The 12153-nt window shown below is 38.3% G+C and overlaps 1 protein-coding gene across 10 annotated transcripts in view; it reads left to right on the forward strand.

Annotated features, from left to right (window-relative positions):
• The window catches only part of ptprub (protein tyrosine phosphatase receptor type Ub), a 261558-nt gene that overhangs the window by 174523 nt on the left and 74882 nt on the right, over nt 1–12153 (forward strand). For all 10 annotated transcript variants that reach the window (XM_067405445.1, XM_067405447.1, XM_067405448.1 and 7 more), the window contains exons 10-12: nt 169–370; nt 3234–3336; nt 3951–4224. In XM_067405445.1, coding sequence (XP_067261546.1) covers nt 169–370; nt 3234–3336; nt 3951–4224 — 579 coding nt within the window. The remainder of the gene's footprint in view (nt 1–168; nt 371–3233; nt 3337–3950; nt 4225–12153) is intronic.

Here is a 12153-nt window from a genome sequence, read left to right on the forward strand (position 1 = left end):
ATCATTTTCAGCCCACTCTGAAAAAGGATGTCAGGGTTAGCAAACTTTTATAAAGCATTGTTTGATCTGAGCTACCACACACTGAGTCATCATGTGTTTAGTTCCAAAACAACAGTGATTTAATGAAAATATGTTTTATTTAAAAGGTTTTAATATGTGCAATTACAGATCAGCTACCAGAGCATTGAATCATCAGACCCTGGGATCAACGTTCCAGGCCCGAGGCGCACTGTATCCAAGCTGAGGAACGAGACGTACCATATGTTCTCCAACCTGCATCCTGGCACCACCTACCTGATCTCAGTTCGGGCGCGCACCGCCAAAGGCTTCGGCCAAACAGCTCTCACTGAGATCACCACCAACATCTCTGGTGAGGACTGCATATGGTTGTTTTGGGGGGCTTGTACATGTGGGTGTCTGCACGTGCAAGTATGTGTGTAAAACAGGGCACTTCCACTTGATATCTGACCCATCAGATGGCCCAGAAGTGTTGAGTGTTTTTGTGTTTTCTGACCACATTTTTACTACACTAATTACAGTTTAGGCACACTTATTTTATTGAGTCTTATACAGTTAAATTCACTGTTTTTCTTGTTAACGTGTTACTTAAAATGAAAGCGCTACTGCTAAGGTCAAATAATTACACTGAAAAATGTTTCATCCCATTCAAGTGTTCATCTTTATAATCTGGTCTCTGAAAGAAAGTATTTTAACATTTGTAAAGTGATTTTAGTTGGCTTTTTTGAAGTGATTTGACTTGCTTAGGCTGTGTTACATGAAAGAAAAAGGTTTATATGTTAAATGCTTCACCGTTAACACAGTTGTGGCCTAATGGTTAGAATCGGACTTGTAACCCAAATGTTGTGGGTTTGAGTCTCAGTACTGGCAGTATATGTGGGGGGGGGGTGCTTTCTTCCACTCTCATTACCCACAACTGAGGTGCCTAACCCCCTAATCACTCCCCGGATGCAGCAACAAAAATAGCTGCCCACTGCTTCTGGGTGTGTTCACGGTGTGCGTATTCAATACTCACAGCTGTGTGTGTCTCTCACACACACACTCACATACGTTAGTAAGAAATAGATAAGAAACTGTTGTTAATTTCATTGCCTTTATTCTCATTTCCTCTTCTGATAGATGGTTACTGACCTTTGTATCTCTTCATCTGCTGTGAACAAGCAATAAATAACCTCAGATTCAAAACAGGTGCTGTAATTTCATGTTTGAATGAAAAATCAGAATGTTTTATAACAAGTTTTTATTTGAAATAATAAATGCAGAAGTTGCTTTAGCATTACAGGAACAGAACACTTCTGCAATGATGCGAAATGAACGTGTGCGTGCATGTGATTGTTTCCATGCACCCTCAGATGTACCAGATGAGATCTACAAACTGTTGATTGAAATGCCTCAGATCTTTCAGGAGATGTCAGAGGTACAGAAATACATGGCAGCAGTTGAATAGACAGGAACAAAGTGAAAACAGATTTCTCAGAAAAGTAAAAATGCGAAACTCCAGAGTTTCCGGTTCATCATCCTGTTCTTCAGGTGCGCTATTGATCTCTGAAGCGTGTACGAGCGAGTATGCCCATATCGCCGCTTAAGAGCCATTATGTATTCCTGTGTGGAACTGAGGAAGTGATAGTGAAACTGAATCACAGCAGATGCTCAGAACCCAACAGGCCCTTCAAGAACATTACACGTTTTCCCTCGCCTCAAAGAGAACTGACATCACTGTCATCTTCACCATTTGAAAACTAGCCGGCTTACAAAACAGCACCATATGCTGCTGTCAACCAGATGCAGCTGATGCTAAATCAGGATTCCTCATCCCTGGACTGATGCAAAATGATGTATGTTCAGACCAGCATATTCTCAGATGCAAACAATATCCACATAATATCCAACAATAAGAGGATTTAGTGTGGTGATGGACATTAATATGCCAATATTTGGTTGTTTTGAGCTTATTGGCATTGACCCGATAACACTATCTACTTGGGAGATTAACAGTCGAGGTTGTTTCACCGTGATCATCGGGTTTTACACAAATTGTAGAAGTTCATGCAGTTCGAGTGATGCTAAGAAATACTTTTTTTTTTAATAGATATGCAACAGAACTCTAATTTTTATTCTGATAATTTAATTTGTAACGGAAATATACCTCACTGTATATTATCTGCGTTATTGGTATATTTTTGGAGGAAAGTTTTTTTAATTATAAATACCACATAAAGGACTCTAGAAGTCAAACAGGAACTGGGTACAGAAACGGAGACAGATGCATTTCACCCTTATTTCTGTGCATTTCAGTATGCACACTACAAAGGTGTTGCGGCATGGACACTTTGATGTTGTTATATCGATAGAGGCTGTTAGACTAGATGTTCTCTAGACAAAAGTGCATATTTGACCAGCTGTATACTTGTTTGTGTGTGCATACATACTGTATTGAATATGCTTTTGGGCATTCCCATATCTCTGTTGCATCATGTATGTAGACCATATATTTTTTGTGGGGTTTTTTTGTGTGTGTGTGTGTGTGTGTGTGTGTGTGTGTGTGTGTGTGTGTCTAGAAGCATGCAAAGTCACCCGAGACCTCACTTTTACTGAAGTACACTCAAGTAGCTGCAGTTTTTCCAAGCCCGCTTTTAATATCATAATCATTGATTTCTCGCAGATTGTTTGCCTTTGCTCATCAGCTCTAATTGACTGCTGATATTAAGGAAAAAGTTATTGCTCAACACAACCGTCTCATGGGAAGGATGCAGTCCAGACTCAGCTTCGTCTAAATGAGTTTTCCTTTATTTGTCCCTCATGCACAGCTTTTAATTACACCCTGAGTTCAAGACACGCAGAGGGACAGGTTTGGAGAAGAAAGCGGAGTTCATATGATGTGCTGGTTGTTTTCGTGAATTAGGGTGGTCTTATTTCAGACTACATTGTAGGTGGTTGTTTGTGAGGCTTGTCTAATTGTTTAGCTGGTTATGTTGGCTTTTAATAATTAGCGTAAACTTCACTTTGCCTCACGTTGAAATGACAGTTAATGTACACAATGGATTTGGATCCTGCACTATTTCTTTTTGACTGCTGAGCTCTTGATCATTTTTTTCTTCCCATCACTCTGACTCTGAATGTTTTAGAGAAGTTTTCTTCTGATGAGTGGGTTAAAAAGTTTTAGGAAGATATTCTCATATCATTCTGTCTCTCTTGTTTTATGTCTCGCTTTAAAGCGCCAACATTCGATTATGGAGACATGCCATCCCCTTTGAGTGAGACAGAAAGCACCATCACAGTCCTGCTGCGTCCAGCACAAGGCCGAGGAGCTCCGGTCAGGTGAGAGTGACATCATTTGCTTTAAATTTATATTCTTGGTTGAATAAATGTTAAGCTCAATCTACATAATTTTTGGCTGGCATAATGTTGATTACCACATAATATTAATAATATAATTTCTAATGTGTGTGTGTGTGTATATTTTATATATATATATATATATATATATATATATATATATATATATATATATATATATATATATATATATATATATATATATATATATATATATATATAATTTGCTAATTTTATTTCAGGTAGTTGCAAAGGCATCATTTCTCATTTTTATGTAGATTACCTTGAGGCACTAAAATAACTCAAATTAAAACTGCAATAAAAATTAATAAACTAATAAAAATACAAAAAAACAACAAAATCAATAAAACTTTAAAATGAAAATGTAAATAGAAAATTAAAACTATTTCAAAACATTAATAAAAACCTAAAATAGTATCTCAACACTAGTATTTTTATGTTTTGTATGTTGTATTTTAATGTTTTAATGGATTATAAACTGTAACCCAGAATCAACATTATGCCACTAGTAAGTGCTATTACTATTATTCCTATAGTATTATCATTAAAACATTGTTTTATGTATGTATGCATAGCACGTATCAGGTGATCGTGGAGGAGGAAGCTGGTAGGAAAGTGAAGAGAGAACTGGGTGTTCAAGACTGCTTCCCCATTCCTACATCTCACGGTGAGGCTCAGGCCCGTGGAGCTCCACACTACTATACTGCCGAGCTGCCCCCGAGCAGTCTGCCTGAAGCCACACCCTTTACTGTGGGGGACAACCACACCTATAACGGCTACTGGAACACCCCCCTGGACCCCAGGAAGAACTACCTCATCTACTTCCAGGCCATGAGCAACTTCAGAGGCGTGAGTGTCAGAAACTTGTGTCTCGTTCCCATCCCTAGTTCTCAGTATATCCTAAATACGAATTTGAGTACTAGCGTGTGTCTTTTTCCACAAAAAGGAGCACTGATTACTCAGTTATTTGATTTGATATGATTACAAGATTGCTTATTAAACATCAAATGGTATTTATAAATAGCATCACCACACAACCCGCCATCATGTAACTTATACAGAGCTAATAAATAAATAATTTGACATTAATCAAACATAATTAAAAAAAAAAATAACAAAATATAATGCACAAATAAAAATCTAATATTCAATCTTTTTTTTTAATCTAACAACTTTAATTTCTTTAATCTATCAACATAGATACATTAATATAGTGAGCACCAATGGTGCATTCCATTTGTCCTCAGAAGTGGGAATGTCCTAGTCCCCAGTAGGATCTTTTAATTGGAACTAGGGCTGGGACAATACATCGATTCTTGATTCACGAAACAAAGAATCTGGAGCGGTTTTGATATTTTCAGATGTATCGCGATCCTCTCACGAATTGATTCTTAGCTTAGTTTTGAACAGCAGATGGCACTACGGTTTTTAGAAACACCCTTTCTCTGCTTGCTTCCAGTTCCTTTACACACAGCAATTAAACCTAAAATAACAATTCATGAAGTTCGAACTACAAGGGTGTTCGCAGTAGGCTGTGTTTACATTCTTGCGTCATAAAAGCATTCTGAGCTGAGATGCAAGTATATTTAACCACTTACATGACTCAGCCGAACACCCAAGCGCTCTCCAGCACTTTTCACTCTCCAGCACTGAGGTTAAAAACTAGCCTATATGCCAAAACTAAGCTTAGATTCGAAAATATCAGAATCGATCCAGAAATCATTGTATCGTGAATCGATGTATTGTGCCAGCCCTAATTGGAACGCCCCCTCTAGTCGGAGTTGCGTCTGGGGAAACTCGGGAGAAGTGCAACAACAATGACTTCAGAATCCAAGATGGCTGCTCAGCACATCAACCGTAGTAAAACATTAGTTGCATATTGGTAATTAATGGCATTAGTATAATATATTGTTTAATAGCACTTCTGTTTGTCCTTGTCTCTCAGTCAGTGGTGCACACAGTAATAGCCAGCCTCTATTTGTAGACATGATACTTCAGCATTATCTGTGCAAAATCCCGCTTTTTTATGTGTCTATTCTGAAAGAGCAAGCACAACAAATGTTTGCCTGGATACATCCATCTTAGTTTTCTGACCTGCGTACTGGAACGCGGTCAACTCGAGTGTGTCGTCATTCCCAGCTATGACATCCCTCCTCCAAGCAGCATAATTCTAAGAGCATTTCAGTGGAAATCATGGGACAGCCCTACAAATGTCCTACTCTCTGGGCAATGCCCTTACTTTTAAACTAGGGAGCATATTGAGACACACACTGTTGGTTTTCTGCATCTTGAACATGAATATAATCTTTTTTTGGTGGAAATTTGAAATATTTTATACCCTGATCTGAAATGTTATCATTACACATTCTTACAGATTGTTTGCAGTATGCACAGTGGGAGATAAAGTGCAAAACAGGGACCTAGAATAAATAGTGAGAAGCACCTGCAGCTAGTAAATCTGCAATTAGCTGGATGTACAAAAATATTATATCATTGCTCGTTCTTACAGGATGTTGTTTTTCTTCCCCTCTCCTACTGTTCAGCCCCATAAGATAGTGTGTGTCTCAGTCCCAGTATGAAATTAATAATAGAGTATCAGCACACACCAAGCTTTGGGTGTCCAGGCCTTATTCAAATGGGAAAAACAGCCCCTGGTATTCCTTGGTAACAAGGAATACCATCTTGCTGGCATAAACCATTTCACAGGGATAATTGGGCACAGGTGCAGCTGATCAGAAATAGATCAGCTGGCAGTTTATGTTGTTAGAAATGGCTGGGGCTGAGAGAAAGAATGGGCTCGACAGAGCAAGCAAGACAGAGCTTGGAAAACAGCCGGGGGAAAGGGAATCTCTGGCTGCTCAAAATTGATCCGGAAAGGTGCCAAATAAGTTTCTAAATAGGAAAAAGCATTTGTCAGAAGCAAAATATAGATCTTGCTTAATAAAGCGTTTGATTAAACCAGAGTAGTACTTTTCCAGTGGACGGAAATACAGTTTGCTGTGGATGGCAGCATTCCGTAAAGACCCATGACCCACTGGGGGATGATGATTTGGTGGTGCTACTGTAGTTAATATACAGTGCCTTGCAAAAGTATTCATGTTCCTATTTTGTCATGTTGCAGCCTTATGCTGAAGGGGTGTGAATCAGTGATGCGCGGGTTGATCCAAAATGAGCGGGTGCCTGCGGTCACCGCGGTCACCCGCTGTTACGAGTCATCCAAAAATATTTTTAATGATATTCGGGTCGCGGTCGGTCGGGTTGTTTGAAATAAAGATGCCAATTAAACCTTTGTAATTTTCAGTTTTACTTAGTAAAGGTTTCAGTTTTACTTTCATGGGTATTTGTGAACATTTATTTATGGATATTGTAGCCTCAGTCTTTGGCTTAGCCTACCTGTTTTTGTTCGTCTAAAATGCATTAATAAATACTTTATTAACATATTCTATCCCTGCATTTTGTGCTTGTGAGAGCTTCAATTGGGCATTCACGTGGCAAAATAGCCTTAGCCTACTAATACAAGTGGGAAATCCTTATTTACCTTTTGAATGTTGGGAGTTATTAACTTTTAGGGCTGGGCGATGTATCGAATGCTTTTGTCACGTGCATTTCTTCAGTAAATCCGGTTCCCTGATTACCGCTAAATCGCCATCACCTGCTTTCAAATGAAGCGGCATTTAATAGACAGAGCCGTAGTTCACTGATAAGACACGCAATATCGCGTTCAATATCGACGGCGATACATATCGATATTGAACGCGATATTGCGTGTCTTATCAGTGAACTACGGCTCTGTCTATTAAATGCCGCTTCATTTGAAAGCAGGTGATGGCGATTTAGCGGTAATCAGGGAACCGGATTTACTGAAGAAATGCACGTGACAAAAGCATTCGATACATCGCCCAGCCCTATTAACTTTTGAATAAATGCTGACGCGGGACAAAATGCCCGATTTCCCAACACGTTGAACTGAGCAATGCCATTGTACCATTTTAATAGGCTACATTTAAACGCATGTAGCTCAGTAATGTCAGTTTTATGTATTTTTTGAGAGGGGGCAGGATTTTTGTCTGGAAAATCAGGGGAGAGACACACACTTCGATTAGACTGGATAAACACATGCAGCATCTTAATTGTTAAGAAAATTAAACGAAATAAGTGAAGAAATCAAGCCTTTATTACATAACACTAGGTTATATCATACAACATTCAGAAAAAGAACAGTTTGCGCTCCTAAGGGCTGTCACACTTTTCCAAAAGTGGGCTTTCTCTCAGTTGACCTGCTGATTAATTCTTCAAGCAGGGTTGAAACATAAACATCGCATTCATCAATAATATGCATCTAGACAGCTGAAATGGAAAATGATGGGCCGCCTCAAGAACTGCCTGCTCTCGCCGCTGCACCTCTGAGCACACCACGTCAGGTCCTGAAACATTTCTCTCCTCCACAGGCTGGATTAATGGATATTATTGGCCAGGAAGGCTGATGGGGTGCGGCCACACACCCCCGCATCCCTTGTTCTTAAGTCTATGGCCCAATGACGCTAAAATGAGCATTTACTACTTTTAAAAAAAATGCGGGTCGGGTACAATATTTTCCTTTTTTTTTTTTTTTGCAGTCCGAGCTGCGGGCGGGTTAGTTGAAAACGTCGGTCGGGTGCAGGTTGTTTATACATTGACCCGCGCATCACTGGTATGAATACTTTCGCAATGCACTGTACTTCCAGTCCCGATTCTCTTCAGTTTCGATCTAATTAATTTTTCATATTAATTAATTATATTCTGGCACACACACACACAAAAAAAACACATTTAATTAATTTTGAACCATTAAGGGCCAGATTTACTAAGCAGGGCAAATTATCATGAAAGTGCAATTCCATAAAAGCGACGCTGGGAGTGGAAATGTCCGCCCTTGATCTACTGACTACACGCAAATGAAAGAAAATAACGATAATAAAGGTAAATAATGGTGCAAATACCAGTAAATTGACTAGCACAAACCTTAGTAAATCATCTTGTATGATTCATTCAAATACTCTCCTCCCATAAATTTTGCATCTGAAAGGGAAACTCCTACAAACGCATATGCAATAAGGTCAGACGCAAAAATAACCCATTTTTTCACTGTCTTGAGTAAATCCTGATTTATTTATTTATTTATTTTTAAATGTCAGAAGAGTGAATCATTGTTTTGAATCTGAATTGAATCTAAACCAGGGGTAGGTAAGTTTGGTCCTAGAGAGCCGCTGTCCTGCAGAGTTTAGCTCCAACCCTAAAAAAAAACCTTCAGCTGCCTATAGCCTTAGTAATCCTGAAGAGCTTGATTAGCTTGTTCAGGTGTGTTTGATTAAGGTTGGAGCTAAACTCAGCAGGACAACGGCTCTCTAGGACCGAACTTGCCTACCCCTGGTCTAAACAAATCAATTAACCAAAGTGAATCAGAAAAAATATTTGAACTACTGTCACACTTTTGTAAATTGACAGGGAAAAAAAAGTTAGTAGTGACATTAATTTTAGTTGTTTTTCTCAACATTGCTGTATGGATGATGAATAAAGCAATTTATACAGTAACTGTGCACAAGCGAACCTCCATCTTGAGCATGGCAGGAAATTTCTCAGATTTTTGCCGTTTCATGGTTGTTAGTTACCTGCCGTACTCAATTATGCACTATTAAACCTCAGAGCATTTCAAGGTTGTGGGAGTAAAAAGATTTTTTAATGGTTCATTTAGATTTGACACCAGCTAGCAAACCTCATGCTCAAAAAGATGTGGCTGACATTTAGAAGAAGGTTATCACATTGGCTCAGCACCTGGAGGAATGGATGAGCCAGCTTGGCTCATTCCACTCTTCTGAACAGCAATTCAGAGACACAAAACTTGGACGGACTTTACCTACGCTATTACACAGTTGTTGTTTTTTTTGGCAGCCTTGAAGGAAAATGCCTCTAGATGACCTATAGTACAAACACAAACTCCCTCCCCGCCGAACCCCTCAGGGCTTCTCACGCTTTACAGACTGAAATGCACCTGTCAGCCAAGCCATTGTGACTCCACCTCCCCTTTGGTTTCTCCTTACTTCAAACCATACGTCTTGGAAACTGATCGCAGGGTTCAGTCTCCTTTGGGCTCTGCTGATTTACTTGACCGACCTTTAGCTAAATATTCATTTTTATTCAGCTCTATTTTATGCTGCAATAACTGCCGTAAAGGCTGACAGTCTAAGCTAAAGGGAACGTAGCTCAGGAGACTTAGCTAGCATTTAGCACTCCCCTGTAACCAATTTAAACAGTTCTGTTTTTTTTTTTTTTTATCCTGACTGCATAAACAATGCTAATATACTTTGCTTTGTCTCTTGGCCAACTTTATGGCTGTAAGTGGTTTTCAAAGCTTTTGGCAGCAGCACAAGAAAGAAAGTCCTCTGCTGCATTTTTGGCCATAATTCTGACAATTAGCCATTAGAGAGCTGTGAATGCTGTCAGGGCTTCATGTAATTGCTTTCAGTGATAAATATATATAAAGATGCTTTTAACAGATCTTTGATTCTCAGCTGTTTACAAAGGGCTGTTTTTCTTCCTTTTTCCTCTCTGCTCTTTGTTTGCTTTTTTTTTTGGTCCTCCGCTTCCTTAATAGTCCTTAGAGGCAAAACAAAAAGATTGTAGCTACCAAACGCTCTCTTTCACTCATACACACAGAAAAATGTGTGTGTGTCTTTTTATGGTACTAAACCCTATAGGACTGACCAGACACATTCAATGAGACTTTTTCTCTCCAATTGGCATCTTTTGCTCTGTTTTACCAGGATTAATGACATGATCTGACGCTCATGTTTCTCACCAAAATATTGTACATGTATGTCTAGTTCATATTTATAATTTAGAATTATTTCTAATTTTATAGTATGTATTAGTGATGTCATTCAATTAAAAAAAAATAACAAAATGTATCTGTAATTAATCATGATTAATCGCACCTAAATTTAAAGTTTTTAATATATTTTTATGTTGTAATACTTTCATATTGAATCTCCAAAATACTGTGGAAACAAATAGACAGTATATTTTAAATAATTGTTTAATGGCGTCTTTTATAAGCACTATGAATGAAGGCCAGATTCACTGATACCAGTACTGACATTTTTCCTGATAATTTATTCACCCCCATGTCATCCAAGATGTTCATGTCTTTCTTTCGTCAGTCGAAAAGAAATTAAGGTTTTTGATGAAAACAACATTCCAGGATTTTTTTCCTTATAGTAGACTTCAATGGCCTCCAGACGGTTGAAGGTCAAAATTACAGTTTCAGTACAGCTTCAAAGGGCTTTAAACGATACCAGACAAGGAATAAGGGTCTTATCTAGTGAAACGATTACAACTGCATTATATTATGCTTTATAAACACAAATGATCGCCTTGCACGTGCTTCCACGTTCCGTATTCTTCAAAAAGCTTACGCTGAATGTCCTACGCCTTCCCTATTCTACTTATGGAAAAAAACTAAACTGGCGCCGTGTTCGTTCTGTAAGTTCAATATGGAAGGCGCAGGACATACAGCGTAAGCTTTTCAAGCTTTTCTTTTCACTACATAAGACCCTTATTCCTCGTCTGGTATCGTAACCTTCAACCGTCTGGAGGCCATTGAAGTCCACTATAAGGAGAATAATCCTGGAATGTTTTCATCAAAAACCTTCATTTCTTTTCAACTGACGAAAGAAAGACATGAACATATTGGATGACATGGGGGTGAGTAAATTATCAAGAAAATTTTATTTGAAAGTGGACTAATCCTTTAAATAGATTTTTTTCCCCTGCTAAAATACACAAAAAATGTTATTGTTTTTTTCTAACCTTGTAAACAGTGCTTTAAGGTTTTCAGGTATGTCTAACAGGTAAATTTACAGAAATACAGAAATTATTCAAGAAATTATTCTATCTGTGCAGTTAATGAACACTGCACAGTCTTCGCTGCATAAATTATGAACTGAATGTAGATTAATCCTTATCCACTATATTTTTCAGGTAAGAGCGGGCACGGCCATTTGTAATTTTAATGTGTCTGGCTTCCAGTGTCATTTGTTTCCAGTTATTTTTAGCTGTACAAAACAGCTTGTTATGCTGCTTCATATTGCAAACTGGTATTTCTTACCATATTATTTGAATGCATTGCTTAATAATAAACACGCTGGTTTGTAGCACAAACAGTTTGATATACTGCACTTTGATATTCTTCTCATTATTTCCCTATAGCGACTAATAAATCGGAAGTCTCGCAAATTCACAGAAAACACCTTACTTCCGCATTGAAAAATAAGGTGGATTAAAGACTACAAAAGTGATTCAGTCAAGAGCAGTGAGTGATTTTCTCTTTGTCTGTTGTTCTTTGATTAACATTAATGACACAGACAGCAGCAGGATTATTAGGCTGCTGTTACTTTAAGACCTGACACGGATCTGACACACAGCTTATTTTCTCACAGCTCTTTGTTTATTTAACACTTCTTAACTCATTTAAGACTGTGTTTACCAGAATACTTGATAAAAAGGGAATTTTGACACAAGTTTTGTTTGTTCAAGAGCGAAAGAGAACTCACTGCAGCGTTGACACACTGTGCAGCATTCTTGTTCACAGAGAGCCGCTTCACAGACAGCATGCCAGTACAGATCTGAGTTAGTTTTTCGCACCTTATAGCGCACCTGAATGCTGCATTCAAGCACTGCTTTCATTGCGTTAAATAATTTTAATAGTACTTTAAACTAGGGCTGGGTGATATATCGCATGCG

Source organism: Chanodichthys erythropterus, chromosome 2 (assembly GCF_024489055.1).
Source record: "Chanodichthys erythropterus isolate Z2021 chromosome 2, ASM2448905v1, whole genome shotgun sequence".
NCBI classification, from domain to species: Eukaryota; Metazoa; Chordata; class Actinopteri; order Cypriniformes; family Xenocyprididae; genus Chanodichthys; species Chanodichthys erythropterus.